We start from the raw sequence: 20,366 nt of genomic DNA on the forward strand, positions 1-20,366 counted from the left end.
ATACATGTGACGTAGTGAATTATAAATAATTATTGCTCTAATGAAACATTTCTGCAGTTAGAGTTTAGTCACATTTAAACATGTTTATTAGAGGAAAGAATTAGTGATCGTAGTAGTGATAAAATTATGACAGTATCATAGTAACATTAAGTTACAAAAAAATCATTTTTAATACTTTTTTAAAGCCACTTCTAGTTTAATTTAATTCACAGTGATGATACACCAAATATAAAAAGCTCAAAAATATCTATCTAATTAATTAAATGTGGAACTACAAACTGTATGTTCCATGAAATCTGTAAAAATTAATTTAAAAATTAAAAAATGTCTGTAAAATAAACAATGTTTTACAGTATTTTCTGCAATGTCTATTTTCTTTAGTCTTAGTAAGATTGTTTGATGTTGAATTTACGACATGTTTCTGGAAAAGTCACAATTTAACACCACACTTCGTATTTTCCTTTTCATGGAAAAAATTAAGATTAAGATTAAGAACAATTAAAAAGCTGAAAATAAATTCAAATTCAGGAAAAAGGATTTGTAAGGAATAATAAAATGTTATTTTAGACAAATCAAATCTTTTGCCAGTAGTTTCAGCAGCTAATTTTCATAAAACTGAGTGAACTGATGGATAGAAATAATATAATATATATTATATATTATAAATCCTATGATATATTATTTAAAATGTATTATTTAATATATTTATAATAACAGTATTATTACATTTTTATAGGCACTTTTCATTGAAGTGTAAATCTCACTGTGTTCCAGCAATAATCTAAAATTAAAATATAGTTATTCTTATACAAATAATAATGTGAATAAGCAGTATTTCATTTTAAAAGCACAAAAAAGAAAACAGAATAAGAAAAGAAGATGAATAAGACAGAGGTCTTGTGTTACAGGTTGACGTTGTATCAGGGGTCCAAGCACTTTTCAGGAAGTGTTCGCAAATCCACCTGCTAAAACTGACGTGTGACCTAAATTGTGAAATAGGTTATTTCTAACCAGGTCTGACTGTGACATGAGCTGCTCACTTCCTGTAACATCAGGAGATTTAGAACTATGAAATAATATTGATAATGCTGGAAATGAGAAATGAAAACTTGTCTTTTGTCTCAGTGAACTTTATTTAAGCCTTAAATAAGTCTTATTTATCATTTAACTCTAAAATAATTACCACTCACTAACGTGGTTCATATCGACATCCTAAAGGACTGTAAAGGAAATGTTATATAATACACGCTCACCATCCACTTTATTAGGAACACCTGTACGACTGCACATTCATGCTGTTATCTAATAGTTATCCTATCTAAACTGTTATCTAATCAGCACAACGCATAAACTCATGCAGATGCAGGTCAAGAGCTTCAGTTAATGTTCACATCAAACATCAGAATGAAGAAAAAGTGTGATCTCTGTGACTTTAACCGTGGTGTGGTTGTTGGTGTCAGATGGGCTGGTTTGAGTTTTTCAGAACCTGCTGATCTCCTGCTGGGATTTTCACACACAGCAGTCTCTAGAGTTTTACACAGAATGGTGCGAAAAACAAAAAACACTGAGTGAGCGAGAGTTCTGTGGGTGGAAACGCCTTGTTAATAAGAGAGATCAGAGGAAAATGGCTGATTGGTTCGAGCTGCCAGGAAGGTAAGGTAGTAACTCAAATAATCACTCTTTACAACCGTGGTGAGCAGAAAGGCATCTCAGCATGCACAACACATCGAACCTTGAGGTGGATGAGCTACAACAGCAGAAGAGCACATCAGGTTCCTCTCCTGTCCGCCAAGAACAGGAATCTGAGGCTCTCATGGGAACAGACTCACTGAAACTGGACAGATGAAGATTTAGATTAAAGATTAGAACAAAAATCACCTGGTGTTTTTCCAGTTTTCAGCTGTTGGATGAGTCTGTGGCCATAACGATAACACCATAAAACAATGAAATAAAAAAAAAATCCCACACAGTTACCAAGATACATAAAGAAACGGCTAAAGATACATAAAGAAACGGCTAAAGATACATAAAGAAACGGCTAAATGATCATGTGCTCTGAGAGAAAATGAGCAGGAAGTTAAAATGTCAGTGTGTCAGTGTCGAGTCGTGTAGCGAAGCCAGAGGTGATGTTTACTGGAATACACACCAGACACCTTCTCTGTGGTGTGTGTGTGTGTGTGTGTGTGTGTGTGTGTTTGAGTAAATCCACACCGTCATGCCTGCTGATTCATCTGCACAGAGAGCAGAGTCAGAGAGAGGTGTGTTTTTGGTCTTGTTTAAACAAAACTCTCAGCTCACAATCTTTCCTCCTGCTCTCAGTCCTGATTGTGACACACTGAAGAAGTAAGTTACTTTTACTGGCATGTTACTGTTACATTACTTTTATTCAGTTTTAATTATTGTATACTTTTTATTTTTTTACAATATTTTAGTACAATATTTTTTTGTAAATATTTTAATACAATATTTTAATTTTTTTATATTTTAATGTGTTATTGTTTTCATCCTTCTGTCAGTTCTATTATTTATTTCACTATTATTTATTTGCTGATTTTATTATTTTATTTCTCACTACGTTTTTCTTCTGTATTCCTTTATTTAAATATAATTTTACAAAAGCACTTTGAGCTCCATTTTAAATCTATAAAAGGTGCTATATATAAAAGATTATTAATGTATATGTTTTTTAATAGATGATTTAGAGCTTATTTATGGACATTCTTACTAATTTCAGGTTTCATTCTGCTCACGTTAAACGTTTATTTCTACACAGAAGCAAAATTATTTGTTCTATTTGTTTTATTTTTTATTGCCAAAAAGAACGACCTGAAAGAAAGTGGAAAGGGAAACATCCGTTGTTAAAATTGCTATATAAATAAAACTGAAATGCAATCATACATTTAAGAGGTTAAAATTACTTTTAAAAAGCTTTTTTAAGTTGAAGTTCTGGCTAAAATTGTTGAACGTTGAAGCACGAGGCAGTACAGGAATTTGTGAGGACGAAAAACTTTTCCATTATTCCAAATTACTAGAATTGCTGCTTAGTTTAAAAGGTAAAAATAACGCATGTATATTATTTATTATTTATATCTAACTTTACCGATTATCAGCTTATAGCTCAAACAAATACATCACAAATCTGTAATTTATCAGTTGTACTTCATTACAAATGAAAGTGTTTACTGTTCAGTGTAAGCCAGGCTGAAATTTCCCAGGTTTTGACTCGTTAATGTCAGCGTCAATTTATTTCCCCAGGTGTTAATTACAACAAAACAGCGGTGTTAATTTACAGCTGGGTCGCTGCGTTTAGCTTGATGGGGCAGGTAGCCGGGTCGCTAAGGGGCAGATAACGTGAAACTCAGCATGTTTAACCTGAAAGAAAACAGTCTCGTCGTTGCGTAAAGATTAATTTTCTGGAATTTTCCAGAAAACACACCTGTCGAGAAAGAACAGCAACCACAATATGTTAAAATTAATGACATGAGCTGCAACTGCAAAAAAACAAAAATGCAACTTTAATGTTCCTGTTTAACTTAATTTATAATTTTTTAAACGTTCTGAAATGATATTTCTGTGTTATTGTGTAAAACCTTTCTAACATGTAGTTTGGCTTCACAGTCAGTGTTAGTCTGCTGACAAAAAGTATGCAAGCGGTTGGTATTTAAAGAGAAAATATGGATGAATGAGACAAATTACTATTTTTTATGTGAGAAATTTTTAAACATTAAATTAAATTCTTATATAAGTATATTTACAGTCAACATTATGTAAACTAATTTGCTACATAACTATTAATGTTACTTCTAGCTCATTTACTTCAAAGCAACAGTTTAGTAATGTCTGTGAGTCGCCAAATCGATGCAGTTAGTGCAAGCAAGGGACAAGCATCCAAATATTAAATGTTACTTACTTTCATTTACTTTAAGGCTATCTGTTCCAATACTTTTGCTCACCTAAAAATTGGGCGGTCTGCCACAAAAGGTGCTAAGTTGTTCTAAGCCGTTTAACATAACTAGATGTAAATATCAGGAAATGAAAGCTGAATTTCTGATCTATCGTCTCATATTTATGTTTTGATCTCAAACCCAGTGTAAAGCACTCACTTGCTGTTCCAATACTTTCGGAGGGGACTGTAAGTATGCGATTTGAGACACTTTCATAAACATTGCATAAATATTTTCTAAAGTAATACTGGATGATTTAGAAGACTGACTTTAAAACATGTCTTTACATGAAACGAAAAGAGAATTATTATAGAGAACTATTATGGATCAACTGTTTAGGACTTGTTTTGTCTTAAAATCTTATCTTACTAACGGCACATTACGAATTTTTTTTTAATTGGATGCCGTTTGTGGAAGTGTATTTAAAGAATCTTCTTCTTATAAGAGCGTGAAATTAAATGTTTAACTGATCTGTAACAGAAGTGCTAGTGATGCACTTGTATTCAGAGTTAATATATAAATCACCTTTACATCATTTACTTGTTTACGAAACTCAAATTCCAGCTCACTGAATGATTTTAATGCCCTCAGACTAAACAATTAATCAAAGGTGCATTTATAACACAGTTATAAAACCCAATGTACGCCTCCTACAGTATTCTGTAAGTGTAATGAATGTGCTGTTAGTAAAAAGAAACTTGTATAATTTGCAAGGATTAAAAAATTATGGTTATGATCTCGATCAGTCGAGCCTTAATGATAACTGAGGCATGAAACATAAAACCTCTAAAATCACCTCATGAGTTTTTACATAAACCTTTCACAAGTTCAGCACTGTTTTCTAAAAGAAAATACACAGTGTTAATGAATGAGTTACGAAGGTCTTATGTAGTATTTACGAAGGTCTTATGTAGTATTTATGAAGGTCTTATGTAGTATTTAGTGCCTTTAAACCACTCTGACGTTGATTATTTTCCTATAACAGCATCTCCACAATGTTTTATTCCTTTTACACCGCAGCAATCTACAACGAGAACGTTTTTATTTATTAAAGAACGGCACAAGACTTTCCTGTGTCAGAAAACATAAAGCTACAGTTTTATTTCTGACTGTTACAAAGCGCTGACACTGGAGACTCCTTCCAAAAACGTTAAATAAACGTAACATATATAGAATTTTTTAAATTCAAGTCCAAGTCCCTGTGAATGAGCTGTTACTATAGAAACGATAACGTATTACAACGAGCAAACTAAAGACAGTATTTGGAATAAATATTAAAGGATACGAGAGTACGAAAGTAAAAAATTAATAGCTATGTTACAGATTTAAATATAATATACATTAAGATATTAAATGACACTGAGATATTACAAATTTTCTACAAATTCCAGAAATAGTAGAAATGATGGTGTGCGTGTGTGTGTGTGTGTGTTATCACTTTTTGCTGAGAGTAGATTAATATCGGTGGATGTTTGAATAAATATTCTGATTTTTTTCATATCATTGAAGATATATCGTAAACTTTAGGGCACTTTTTTCCCTCTTTGACGACGGGTAACACTGACTGATTAAAACCTGATTAACCCCAAATTTTTAAAAATGCATCGATTTGTTTTTCTCACCTGAAACTGTTTTTATATATTTAATATTTTTTTTCAGCTGAGAAAAAGTTTTTTTTACTTCAGTGTTGGTCAGTATTGGTATTATTTTTGCACCATGCCGTGTGGAGTCTGCACTTTACCACAGAAACCACGTTATACTCAGTCTGGACGGCATCACTAGGCTAATCTCACGTAAACAACCAAAACCTTCACTTCCGCCAGCTATATTTAGTGCATTTGCCTCATTTTCGGACCATTTATAGCAACTCATCTAGCTCTCTGACCCACATTCAGCCTGACTGAAAGTCCTGAATCTGGTGATGTTGTTGAGTAATTTTCTATGACATTACATATAACACAACTTCTGTAATATATTTTTGTTTTTAAAAAGTACAACCATCCTATCATCCTTTCATTAATAAAAAATTGTGATCACTGAGGACGTGCTGTTATAGGAGAAGAAGCTTTTTTTTGTTCTCATGAGCTCCTACTCCTAACGTGTGTGAAGTTCCGAATCTTGCACATGTTTGTCTTGTTTCCTGTTTTTGCTGTGATGGACAGGTGTGATGGCCAGTGCAGAGGTGAAGCAGAGGCTGCAGAGGTCCATTTTAAGTCGTCAGAGTCTTAAACAAGCCGAGACTCAACGGTGACACGTTTTAAAGTTGTTAAAATAATTTGTTTAAACGCTGTGTACCTGCGAACTCCTCACACTCTGTATAATAAACTTTGGTGGTTGTTATTTAGAGAGATGGCCCATATCTCTGAGCTAAATTTACAGCATGAGCATCCAAACACACCTCCATTTTCACAACACAGAAGAAAGCAGCTGAGGAGAACCGGTAATACACACACACACACACACACACACACACACACTCACACACACTCACACACACATACAGACACCATGAAAAATATCCTAAACAACTCATCTGTGTGTAAGATTTGAAAAACCATGAGTAAAAAAGCGGCCATGATTTAGTAATGCAACAGAACGAGATAATTAAGTCGTGGCCATGATTTAGTAATGAGATAGAACAAGATAATTAAGTCATGGGAGATAGAGATAGAACAAGATAATTAAGTCATGGCCATGATTTAGTAATGCAACAGAACGAGATAATTAAGTCATGGCCATGATTTAGTAATGCAACAGAACGAGATAATGAAGTCATGGCCATGATTTAGTAATGCAACAGAACGAGATAATTAAGTCATGGCCATGATTTATTAATGCAACAGAACGAGATAATTAAGTCATGGCCATGATTTAGTAATGCAACAGAACGAGATAATTAAGTCATGGCCATGATTTAGTAATGCGACAGAACGAGATAATTAAGTCATGGCCATAATTTAGTAATGCAACAGAACGAGATAATTAAGTCATGGCCACGATCTAGTAATGCGACAGAACGAGATAATGAAGTCATGGCCATGATTTAGTAATGCAACAGAACGAGATAATGAAGTCACGGCCACGATCTAGTAATGCAACAGAATGAAATAATTAAGATAATAATTAAGTGAAAGAACAAGGTAAATAAATCATGACCACGAGTTAGTAAGACATAGGAGAGAGATAATTATCTCATATTATTCTCATGTCACAGTGAAAAACTGTCCAAAATACAATATGGACATAAAATAAAGTGAGACGTGTGTGTGTGTGTGTGTGTGTTGTATTCATAAGGTACGTGTGAATGAAAACGTTTTCAGAGACTTTATTTAAATGATGTCACTGACGGTGTGAACTGCAATATCACCAAAAGTCACCATTTTAAGACCCTTTCTGATCATCTTGAGATACTGAAACATCATAAATAATCCTGATACATTTTCTCTGATTATTATTATTATTATTATTATTATTATTATTATTATTGTGTCGTAGTGCTATCAGCTAGCTTCTGCAGATATAATACCTGCTTTTGGGGAATATTCATTTACACACAGTCTCCATTTTGTAAGTGATTTCAGGCTGCAGTGAATCACTTTGCATTGAACTCCTCTTGTGTTTTGTTCTTTGGCACTTACAGCAGTGTGTGTTTGCGTGTTTTTTAGCCTCTGAATTTGTTCTGAAGCCCAAAAACAAGAGCTCTTCATTCAGCAGCAAGAATCCTCTTCACAGTAAGCACACACACACACACACACACACACACACACACACAGGTGTACATGGTATTTTTTAAACAACACTTATCACAGTTAATCTTTACCAGAGGATTGCTGATATTCTTACAAGTATTTGAAGTATTGTTAAACACCTCACTTTAGTGTTGTGTGTGTGTGTGTGTGTGTGTGTGTGTGTGTGTGTGTGTGTGTGTCAGACTCGTTCCGCAGCAGCAGTAACCTCCTCGCATGTCAGTGCTCTCCACCTTCAGATCGGTCCGATCACACGTCGCTGCTGCAGGACTTCAGCGTACATACGCACCCTCAGGTCTCTGTCTGATCCTCAGTCTGCGTCTGTTCTCCGTCTCTCTCTCGTCTGGAAATCCACATGTAGCTTTAGATCCTTAATGAACAATACAGATGTATTGTTATATCTCGTCTAACACAATGAAAAGACAACACCTTTGACCTTATTTGGAAATTTCTGCAGCTTGTTTATTTCCTCTCATGTTCAGATGGACAGGAATCCGAGCTTCATCGGGCCGTTGAAGATGTGGATCCAGGCTCCTGTCACTGTCCCACGTGAAGACATGTTACACCACGCCATCTTACTGGAACAAGTGTACATGGATACAGCCGTGTTCACCAATCCTCACCTGGCCGTCGTCCCGGCAGGTCAGTTAAACACCTCGCTATAGAGTTAAACACCTCGCTGTAGAGTTAAACACCTCGCTGTAGAGTTAAACACCTCTCTGTAACATTGTAAACACCTTGCTGTAGATTTAAACACCTCACTGTAACATTGTAAACACCTTGCTGTAGATTTAAACACCTCACTGTAGAGTTAAACACCTCACTTTAGAGTTAAACACCTCACTGTAACATTGTAAACACCTCTCTGTAGAGTTAAACACCTCGCTGTAGAGTTAAACACCTCGCTATAGAGTTAAACACCTCTCTGTAACATTGTAAACACCTCTCTGTAGAGTTAAACACCTCGCTGTAGAGTTAAACACCTCGCTGTAGAGTTAAACACCTCACTGTAACGTTGTAAATACTTCGCTGTAGAGTTAAACACCTCACTGTAACGTTGTAAACACTTCGCTGTAACATTAAACACCTTGCTGTAACAATAAACACCTCACTGTAGAGTTAAACGACTCACTGTAGCATTAAACACCTCATTGTAGATTTAAACAGCTCGCTATAACATTAAACACCTCGCTGCAGTGTTAAACACCTCACTGTAGAATTAAACACCTCGCTGTAGAATTAAACACCTCGCTGTAGAGTTAAACACCTCGCTGTAGAGTTAAACACCTCACTGTAACATTGTAAACACCTCACTGTAGAATTAAACACCTCGCTGTAACATTGTAAACACCTTGCTGTAGAGTTAAACACCTCACTGTAGAGTTAAACACCTCACTTTAGAGTTAAACACCTCACTGTAGAGTTAAACACCTCGCTGTAGAGTTAAACACCTCACTTTAGAGTTAAACACCTCACTTTAGAGTTAAACACCTCGCTGTAGAGTTAAACACCTCACTGTAGAGTTAAACACCTCACTTTAGAGTTAAACACCTCTTTATAGAGTTAAACACCTCGCTGTAGAGTTAAACACCTCACTGTAGAGTTAAACACCTCACTTTAGAGTTAAACACCTCTTTATAGAGTTAAACACCTCGCTGTAGAGTTAAACACCTCGCTGTAGAGTTAAACACTTCACTGTAACATTAAACACCTCATTGTAGATTTAAACACCTCGCTGTAACATTAAACACCTCACTGTGGAGTTCGACACCTCACCACAGCGTGTGTGTGTTTGTGTGTGTGTGTGTTTGTGTGTGTGTGTTTGTGTGTGTGTGTGTGTGTGTGTGTTCCCCTGCAGTGTGTATCAGTGTGAGCCAGCACAGGCCGATACAGAGATGTCATTCACAGCCTCTGATCCTTAGCAAACAGCCGAGGAGATTTCATCAGCATCACTGCTTACGATTACCAGGGAAACCCTCACACACATATTCAGTAAGAGAAGCATGCAAACACACACACACTCAAATACACACACACACACACACACACACACAAACACACACACACACATTTTTCAACCTTCCTCTGTCCAGTTTGGGTGAATCTGTGCTTCAGATTCCTGTTCTTGGCGGACAGGAGCGTAACCTGATGTGGTCTTCTGCTGTTGTAGCATATCTGTGTCAGTTTGACATGTTGAGATGCTTTTCTGCTCACCATGGCTGTAAAGAGTGGTTATTTGAGTTACTGTAGCCTTCCTGTCAGCTCCAACCACTCTGGTCATTCTCCTCAGACCTCTCTCATCAACAGGGTATTTCCACCCGCTGAGCTGGATGTTTTTTGTTTTTCGCACCATTCTGTGCAAACTGTAGAGACTGTTGTGTGTGTGTGTTGTGTCGAGGTTCTGAAATCCTCAAACCAACGCATCTGACATGTTTGATGTGAACATTAACTGAAGCTCTTCAGCTATATCTGCGTGATTTTACGTGTTGCATTGCTGCACGTGATTAGCTGATTGGATCATTAGATAAAAAATATTGCAGAGCAACTAGAACAAAGCTTTCTCCATGGCTGTGTTCTCCATGGCTGTGTTCTCCAAGTGTGTTTTCTTCTCCTTCTTTTTTCTCTGTAAGATCCCACAGAGCCTGTGTGTAATCCCCTGTGAACAGCACCACCCAGTGGTGGAGGAGAGAACAGCAGTGCAGGAGAAGGAGAAAGTTTGGTTTACGGCTGGAGAGGACTACAGCATGAGTCTCCAGAGCGAGTTCTGTGAAGAACCCAGAAGCAATGAGTCGGGTTGCTCATCACACCTGTCTCCCAGCGATAAGGTTTAAAACCTGCCTCATTAACAACATTCTCCTCCTTCATGCAGTCCATCTGCACTCATCCCTTCATCCCTCTCTCTCTCTCTCTCTCTCTCTCTCTCCATCTCCTCCTCAGCAGTGGCAGCGCAGACAAGCTTTCAGAATGCACAACAGATCACATCAGCCAGTGGCACACACCCTCTCCTCTCCTCCCGCCTACATCCTGCCTGACACTGCTGACTCCGCCCCTGACCACGCCCACAGCACAGGTGACAACATAGAGCACAGCACAGGTGAAAACAAGCTCTGTTGAGAACACACACACACACACACACACACACACACACACACACCTGCACACATCTGAGTTCTTATAGTTTTGATACAGTTATTTATTTATTTTGTACTTAATTTTTCTTTTTGTTTAGTTCTTCATTTTTCTTCTTTCTTTCTCATTGTTTCTTTCATGCTTTCTTGCTTTTTTCCTTCTCTTTTTGATTATTTCTTCTTTTAGTCCCTCATTCCTTTCTTTCTTTCTTTCTTTCTTTCTTTCTTTCTTTCATTCTTTCTTTAGTGTTGTAGTGTTCTTCACGTATCTATTGGTTTTTCAAAGATATTGATTAAAAAAAACTTTGTACACTGACTCCAATTAAACTCAAATTTGTTTTATACCACAACAATTTGCTGGCAATTTTTTTCAACGATTACACACTTTTTTGGGAGCGTCTGCCGTACGAGTCCCCTGTGAATGAACTGTTGCTATAGAAACGATAATGTAGTAGAACGAGTGCATTAATAGAAACCTGCACTACTGTCAGAGCTGCTGTTATAGAATCAACACCTTCTGACCAATCAGAGTCCAGAACTCAGCAGCGCTGTGCGATAAACATATTATTAATTTTGATTTTGCGTGTGTGTGTGTGTGTGTGTGTGTGTGTTCAGGGCTGGTGTATGACCCACATATGCTGAAGAAGGAGTGTATCTGTGGTAAGAGCAGCTGTGACCTTAAGCATGCTGGGAAAATTCCAAAGGTGTTAGTGAGACTGCATGAATGTGGAGTCAGTCATCAGTGTAAGGTACAGAACACACATTTTTCATTTACAATTCAGCACAGTTTTTGTTTTTAATGTGAGTTTGTTCATTATTATTAGTTGTGATGGATTTTTGTCAATAGGAGGCACAGTGGCATGAAAAATGCACACCTTGACTGATAGGGGGCAGTATTATATTTTTATAAAATAAATATAAAGTATTATAATATTATAATTTATTGGACTGACTCAGTAGAAGTGTTCAGCCTGTTGGGTGCGCTGGGGGTGTTTTAGTTCATAGCTCTTGATCATAAGTGATAAGGAACATTCTGACCAAATTTGGGCAAAAGTGTTGCCAATGCTCTAGCTCCACCATCTGGACCACCATCAAGTACATTTATGGTCATAACTTTTTGCCAAGCCAAAAGTTCGAGAAGAGCTCAGTGCACCCTATAACGTCAATTTCCACCTAATTAGATTTTCCACCATCTTGGATTTTGTCAAAAACAGTTTTTTCTCTACTTCTTCTACAAGTTTTCTCCAATCGTCACCAAATTTGGCACACATCATCTTCAGAGTAAGCCTCACAAATATTATCCAAAGAATTTTGAATAGTCCAAAGGGTTTGTCCGTAATGGGCCGCCAAACAGGAAGTGAGGCTGTATCTCAGCAACGTCTTTGCGCACTGATATAAAACTTGGTAGGCATCTTCAGGACCATGACCTGAGGCTATGCAACAAATTTCATGTGGATCACCAAGTCTGGGTGCTTGGCCCCTGAAAATGCTGCTTGCAGCTTTAATTATTATTATTATTATTATTATTATTATTATTATTATATTTCAGTGGATCACAGGCAGCAAGTGCAGTGTGGAGATGCCTTATCAGACCAACACTTCAGCAGTGACGATGGCAGCAAACTGTGTAATAGAGCTCGTGCTGCTCGTGGCAGAGGGTCGGCTGAGGGTAAGTGAGACATGCGGAACCTCTAAATATCCCTGAACTTAAAGGTGGATCAGGTGAGATTTGTCAAAATTAATCAAATTTGGGTCTGTAAAGGTTAACCAGGTGGAGTGTATAGAATTTTATTTATTTATTTTTTTACTTCTTGAGCCTGTGTCACATTCCTGTCCATGTACTCAAAGCTCCACCTCCAGAACCTATGGTAGTGCAACTAGAATTAGCATGCTAGCTAGAGTTTTGCATTCGCAAGGACTGTCATGACATCACTTCGGTTGAAAGTACAGAGTGCAACGTTGCAACTCCTTTGTATCTACGTGATTTGTTATGTAAAGCAGGTCAGTCAAACAACGGCTTGCGTTTGCAGACCTGTCCAGGTGCCACATCGCTAATTCTGGGTCCAGCTAATTTGATCATGAGATGTGGGCGGAGTCAAGGGGTGTTGGGGGCGTGTCTATGAAATGATCAAATCTACACAAACAAGTCTGGGGCCATGGCTTACACCATTATTTTTTATCATGTTCTACATATTTTTCCACATTATTTGTACTAGTAAGAAATTAAAAAAAAAAATGTAAGGCTGTGAGCCAATCCTTATCACGAGTAATTAATATTCAGTACAAATCTTTATGAATAACGTTAGACTTTTTCAATAATTTATTATTTAATAAGGCATGAACACATGGGAAAAATTCGTACAAAATGTCACTTCCCTGCAGTTTCAGGTTTCGTAAATCTTTCCGTTACTTTTTAATATTGAAGGAACATAATAATACAAATGTTTCTCTCACAAAACAGAACGGCTTTGCAATAGTACAACCACATGGACAAGATGCCTCACACTCATCCCCCTCTAAGTCAATGTAAGTACTGTAGTATACACACACACACACACACACACACAAACACATGCTTTGTCATCCTCAAAGTTTATAACTATCGCTCTCTCTTCTACTCTTTAGGAATAGTTTTAATCCAGTAGCACTTGCTGCTGAACAGCTCCGGAAAACACATAATAAGAGAAAGATTCTCATTCTTGACTGGGTAAGATACACACACACACACACACACACACACATACACACACACACACACACGCATACACACACACATAAACAGTGAGCAAATGTTCATCAAAGTTCCATCAAACATCCATCAAACATTCAAATGTTCATCAAATCTTCATTAAAACGTTCCTGAAACATTCATCATTCATTAAACTTTCATCAAATGTTCAGTAAAATGTTCAGAAAATGTTCAATAAACGTTTATCAAACATTCATCAAAAATTCAGTAAACGTTTATCAAACGTCCATTAAAATGTTCATTAAAAAGTTCATCAAACATAACACTGTTCATCAGCTGCATAGTCTGCAAGTCCATCACGTGGTGCTCCACACGGATCGAGTCGGTGCTGCGTGTCTGAACGGAACTCTTGTGCACTTTCTTTAGGATTTTCATCACTGTGATATCACTCAGGAAATGTTCTACACAGACCCGAACGTTCTCCACATCTCTCTGCATCGCGGCGACGGCATGCCCAGCGCTGTGAGAGGACGAGCTGATGAAGTGAGCGCACATCACTCCGTTGTTCACGCATTCTGTGTCATACATCCTACTTTTTATCTGTGTGTGTGTGTGTGTGTGTGTGTGTGTGTGGTCCTGTAGGTGGGCTCGGGTGAAGGAGAAGGTTTTAACGTCAACGTGGAATGGTTATGTGGAATGGACCCACCCATAGGAGACGCAGAATACTTGGCAGCATTTAGGTATAAGATAACGACCTGCAGGTGCATGTGTGACTGTGTGAGGTCAGAGGTCAGAGGTCAGGGGTCAGTGTCGGGTGCACTAACACTCCTGTCTTTGTGCAGGACGGTGATCAAGCCGATTGCTCAGCAGTTCTCCCCTGACGTCATCCTGATTTCCACCGGGTTTAACACCGTCGACGGTCATCCATCGTCTCAGGGAGGACTGAGAGTATCCGCGAAATGTACGACAAACACATGCACACACACACACACACACACACACACACACACCAAACACACACACACACACACACACATACACACCAAACATACACACACACACACACATCAAACACACACACACACACACATACACACCAAACACACACACACACACATCAAACACACACACACACACACATACACACCAAACACACACACACACACACGCACACACACACACATCAAACACACACATACACATACACAGCAAACACACACACACACACACACACACACACACACACATCAAACACACACACACATACACACCAAACACACACACACACACACACACATCAAACACACACACACACACACATACACACCAAACACACACACACACACACACCAAACACACACACACACACACACACATATCAAACACACACACACATCAAACACACACACACATCAAACACACGCATACACACACACACACATCAAACACACACACATCAAACACACACACATCAAAGACACACACATCAAACACACACATATACATTCAAACACACACACACACATCAAACTCACACACTAAACATACAGCATTCACTGAACGTACTCCAATAAAAAAAATCATTAAGCATTAATCTTAAATTTACATCAAACATACAGCAAAAATATAAATTATTATATAAATATAAATTAAATGCACATAAACATACATCACATGTACATTAAACACAGCCTGTTTACGTAAAGTGTTACGCACGTGTCGGCCATGTTGTTTATGACGTCACTCTCACGGCAGCAAAGACACGAAACAGTGGAACCAAAAAACGCTGAGCTGCGTTTCACACATAACCTCCATAAAAAAACAAAACAACGAGGAATCACCAAAAATACACAGCAGCGTCACGACGCAGGAAAACAGGAAGCAGCTTAAAGTTTACATCCTCACGAAGACGGAGAACAAACTTCGAGCGAAATGTTTTAAAATATTGTTCCTTGAATAATTTAGGGATCATCTGAAAACTACCGAAATAACCTTTTAAATAAGATTCATTTAAAACAAACGAAAACTAAATATAAAATTATTTACAATATTAGAAACATCTCTTTTAATTGTAATTTTAGCCTCGTTTTATCCAAACCTCCGGTAATCCTATAAAGTTTATAATTTAATGCATTTTTTAGACGGTCCCTTAATTATTACATATTAAAGCAGCAGTACTGGGAATCGTTACAGAATCATTTGTGAAACAAAGACACGGCAATTTCACGCTATATTTCACACTCGTTTACTTTCACTACCAGCACATGATGTTAATAAATGCTAATTAAGCGTTTCACAACACTGAGTCAGTCTTTGCAGTGACAGGAAGTTTGAAAACCTCGTTTTGTGCTATATTAAGATTTAAAAAAGAGATGTTTTGTTTAAAATGGGAAGAGAAAGACGAGGCGTCAGCGTGATGCAGCACTTTGCGTTATTTGTGGAAGGAAGTTTTGTTTTTTTCTCGGCTGAATCATGGTGAGAATAACCGTGACTCGGCGTGACATGACTCTGTATCACTGTGAATTTCTTTTTGGAACTATTTTAGATTCCTTTCATCTGGTATATTTTGCAAATCCTAAAAAAAGATGCTTTATTTTGAAAAATATAAATCTATGTTTTTGAAAATGTATATCTAGTTAATAAAAGTAAAATAAAATAACTCTAATAACTGAAACTTCAAATTGAATCGAATTCAGTTTTAAGTGCAGATTCATCACTGGGGGGCGGGGCCTGATGATTTCTTGAATGCTGATTGGACAAAATGGTAACAATCAAATCTGCGTTTGAAATTCGTAACCTGTGAAATGTAATGAACTGAATGTAAAAATAGTTTGTCCTGCCGTAATTTTAATTTTGCACCACTGATTGTTCTTAAGATGAATTTTTGAAATGTTAGAAATTAAAATGACGTCATACAAGTTCAGTTTCTTTGAATTGAACTTTACAGCGAAATAAAAAGCGTTAAATTTCGCAATGATTTATAATCAATGCGACGTAAATATTATTTACTAGACGCCACCTATAAGGCGTGTGTTACCTTTCGCAATGTTTTTATTTCTTAGTAGGGACCAAATATCGTGGGATAGGGATATTCTAGTTACGGTTTTGATCTTGTGGAGACGTCTGGCAGGTTCCCATGAGGAAAAATGCGTTTTTACTTTTAAAAATTTTTAAAAATTAAAAGATCTGAACTATTTCCTTTCCTTTTAGAGTTAAATTGAGGTGTAGCTTAGCAATATTTAGTGAGATGAATAATTAAAGGCCCTTACAAGGATAGCAAGACAAACGTGTGTGTGTGTGTGTGTGTGTGTTGTAGGTTTTGGGCTCCTCACTCAGAACCTGATGGAGCTCTCCGGAGGTCGCGTGGTCGTGGTGTTAGAGCGAGATCATGACGTTACGGCCGTGTGTGAGGCGTCTAAGGCGTGTATTAACGCTCTGTTAGACAACAAGGTGATACACACGACACTTTAAACACTGCTCCATCAGACAGAACGTGTTGAGGTGTCTGAGCGTGTGTGTGTGTGTGTGTGTGTGTGTGTGTGTGTGTGTGTGTGTGTGTGTAGGTTGCGTCTCTGTCGGAGGACGTCCTGATGAAGAAGCCGTGTGCTGCAGCAGTTCATTCTCTATACAGAGTTCTGCAGATCCACAGTGAGTGTGTTTTCTGAGCTCTCTCTCACACACACACACACACACACACACATACATACACTTTCCTCACATTTACCATGACACAGGTGTGTGTGTGTGTGTGTGTTTTGTGAATATACAGTACCCTCAGGACAAACGGTTCTGTTTCACTTTAGCAAATGATCGAATAATGTAAAGTTTTATGTAACAGATTTTGTGTTGGACGTTAAACTCTGGGTCTGTGTGTCAGGTCAGTACTGGTCATCTGTGAGAGCTCTGACACACACCGTAGGTGAGTCGTGGTTACAGGCTGAGAGGAAACATTCAGCGCACACGGACACGGCCTCAGCCCTCGCCTTGCTCAGCATGACCACCCCGAATTACACCGGGTAACACCCAAACACCAGAACACCTGAACATCCAAACACCAGAACACCTAAACACCAGAACATCCAATCACCAGAACACCTAAACACCAGAACACCAGAACACCTGAACATCCAAACACCCAAACACCAGAACACCTGAACATCCAAACACCAGAACACCTGAACATCCAAACACCAGAACACCTGAACACCCAAACACCTGAACACCTGAACACCCAAACACCAGAACACCTGAACATCCAAACACCCAAACACCAGAACACCTGAACATCCAAACACCCAAACATCCAAACACCCAAACATCCAAACACCAGAACACCAGAACACCTAAACATCAAAATGCCCAAACATCCAAACACCAGAACACCTGAACACTTGAACACCCAAACACCAGAACACCAGAACACCTGAACATCCAAACACCCAAACATCCAAACACCAGAACACCAGAACACCTAAACATCAAAATGCCCAAACATCCAAACACCAGAACACCTGAACACTTGAACATCCAAACACCAGAATATCCAAACACCCAAACACCTGAACACCTGAACACCCAAACACCAGAACACCAGAACACCTGAACATCCAAACACCCAAACACCAGAACACCTGAACATCCAAACACCAGAACACCTGAACACCCAAACACCTGAACACCTGAACACCTGAACACCCAAACACCAGAACACCAGAACACCTGAACATCCAAACACCCAAACACCAGAACACCCAAACATCCAAACACCCAAACATCCAAACACCCAAACATCCAAACACCAGAACACCAGAACACCTAAACATCAAAATGCCCAAACATCCAAACACCAGAACACCTGAACACTTGAACATCCAAACACCTGAACATCCAAACATCCAAACACCAGAACACCAAAATACCAAAACACTCAACCATCAGAACACCAAACAGGACATGTTTCACTATATATTCAACATTATAGTCTTTTTTGGGCTGTATAACAGTTTTACTCACACTCAGTGTTCATAAGGCTACATAACACCTACATTAGGACTTTGTGACAAGTTTGTGCTATAAATAATTTAAAGTTTAAAACGCATTTTATATCATTAGGGTTTCAGTTTAAAAATATAATATATTGCATTAATTATAAAAGGTTCTTCATGTAATGGTGCTCTTATTGTTTATTTATTTATTAATAAACAACACACAGCAGAGAAGACGTTCATTTTTACAAAGCAGCGAGTTTAAGTTCAAAATTATATATATATAAAAATATATATATATATATATATATTCATTTTAGCTTTAATTGTATATTTATTTTATTACTATTTATTGTACTTAACTTACTATGTAACATTTAACTTGTATGTTTTTTTTAACACATTAACAAATATTTACACTCAACCTTTAATTAGTAAACTATATAATACTCGCTTAGAAATAGTTTATTAAAATTAGAAAGTGTAATTCCTGATGTCTGTGAACTTTAGGTTCGGTTGTGGAGGAACCGAGCCGGTGGAGCACGACGAGGACGAGGACGGAACTCCAACGTGACCTGATCGAGGCGAGACGAGACAACGGACCAAACGCAGAAACCTGAAACTCTCCAGGTTGTTTCCTTATTTCTGAAGCTCTGGAAAAAATATCCATTTTTTACCCGTTTTATATTTTATACCCATATTTCTTATGGGCTAGAGACAAAAAAGAGCTTCTATACACACACACACACACACACACACACACACACACACACATTAATTATTGTGTTGTTTTATTGCTTGGATAGTTTTGTGTTGTTTTTGACTTTTTTGGAAATTTTTTTTACAGTTTTTATTATTTTTAATTAAAGGTCAAAAAATAGATTTTTCATGGCATTAGCAGAAATTCAGTCCATTAAAATATGAAGAAAATTAAAACACACTTTTACTGTTAGTATTTGCTTTACTTAATTTTACATAAACAAAATCAAAGTATTAAAAACAAATTTATTTAGATTTCTACTGTGTTCTCATTTATGTTTTAAAACTTCTTAAAAAAGAATTTTATCTGAAATACTATCCAAGTTATGGCTTAAGGACAAAAAAAAAATCCTAAAAATATGCCTTGATTCATTTGTATTTGTTTTTTTTTACTATTTTTGTAAAAGATTAATTTGCACACTCGGTTTATTATTATTTTATTTATAGTTGATGTTGTAGTGTGGAAGTTTTTTTAAGGAACTTTGTGTGGACGCTTATTAACAACTTTTATTTGTATAATTCATAAAAAAAGAAATAGATAGAGTACACAAATATATAATGTATAAAAACTGGAGAAAAAATCTTTATTATTTTCTTATTAATTTCTGAATAGACACTGTAAGTCTTTAATGAATTAAAAATAATTCACTTTATATTTACATGAACTTCCTCGCAGTAATTTTATTTTAATTAAATGTAAATTTTATTTTAATTTTAATCTCGTCCTTTAGATGCCTTTTCAAAGACCTCCATGTGCAATTTTTTTCAATATTTGGAATTTTAAATTATATTTTTAGGCTTTACATGTGACACACGAGACCCAAACCTATTATATATTTTATATTTTATAAAACCTCTGTAAAATTTTACTTGACGGGCAGCAAGGATTTAAATTATTTAATTCAGAATTTTGTCTTTGTTTTTGTGACATTTTGTAGTGATTTCTGATTTACTCTGATACTTTAGCTTCGACCTTTGCGTTGTAAAGTGACCTTGAGTGTCCTAAATAAAATGTCGTTATTATTACTACACAAAGGTTTTTGTTTTGTGACATTGAATAAAAATATTTCGAACTGCAGCATTAAAATGCTTTAAAACTTTTTTAAAAAAGCGTT

At 36.9% G+C, this 20,366-nt stretch overlaps 1 protein-coding gene across 5 annotated transcripts; it reads left to right on the forward strand.

Annotated features, from left to right (window-relative positions):
• The first annotated feature begins 823 nt into the window (after positions 1-823).
• Positions 824-20,329, forward strand: hdac7b (histone deacetylase 7b). Of its 5 annotated transcripts, none has more exons than XM_053227233.1 (22): positions 824-2,343; positions 4,090-4,132; positions 6,107-6,191; positions 6,290-6,384; positions 7,440-7,511; positions 7,610-7,675; positions 7,876-7,985; positions 8,173-8,332; positions 9,549-9,682; positions 10,321-10,515; positions 10,631-10,784; positions 11,434-11,567; positions 12,368-12,487; positions 13,280-13,344; positions 13,444-13,525; positions 13,934-14,050; positions 14,150-14,247; positions 14,350-14,468; positions 16,824-16,957; positions 17,071-17,155; positions 17,385-17,523; positions 19,003-20,329. In XM_053227233.1, the coding sequence occupies exons 3-22, from the start codon at positions 6,112-6,114 to the stop codon at positions 19,064-19,066; spliced, it is 2,223 nt and encodes a 740-aa protein (XP_053083208.1). In that variant the 5' UTR covers positions 824-2,343; positions 4,090-4,132; positions 6,107-6,111; the 3' UTR covers positions 19,067-20,329. The 5 variants fall into 5 exon arrangements, with proteins under 5 accessions (XP_053083208.1, XP_053083213.1, XP_053083206.1 ...); XM_053227238.1 differs by having other exon boundaries at positions 827-2,343; positions 10,628-10,760; XM_053227231.1 differs by having other exon boundaries at positions 831-2,343; positions 10,628-10,784.
• Positions 20,330-20,366: the final 37 nt, after the last annotated feature.

Source organism: Pangasianodon hypophthalmus, chromosome 2, assembly GCF_027358585.1.
Source record: "Pangasianodon hypophthalmus isolate fPanHyp1 chromosome 2, fPanHyp1.pri, whole genome shotgun sequence".
Taxonomy (NCBI): domain Eukaryota; kingdom Metazoa; phylum Chordata; class Actinopteri; order Siluriformes; family Pangasiidae; genus Pangasianodon; species Pangasianodon hypophthalmus.

Bases quoted from the DNA above. Each gene is read 5' to 3' on its own strand.
- hdac7b (XM_053227231.1), top strand. From the start codon at position 6,112: ATGGCCAGTGCAGAGGTGAAGCAGAGGCTGCAGAGGTCCATTTTAAGT. The intron at 8,333-9,548 runs GTCAGTTAAACA...GTTCCCCTGCAG, and splicing joins CCTGGCCGTCGTCCCGGCAG to TGTGTATCAGTGTGAGCCAG. The intron at 14,248-14,349 runs GTATAAGATAAC...GTCTTTGTGCAG, and splicing joins GAATACTTGGCAGCATTTAG to GACGGTGATCAAGCCGATTG.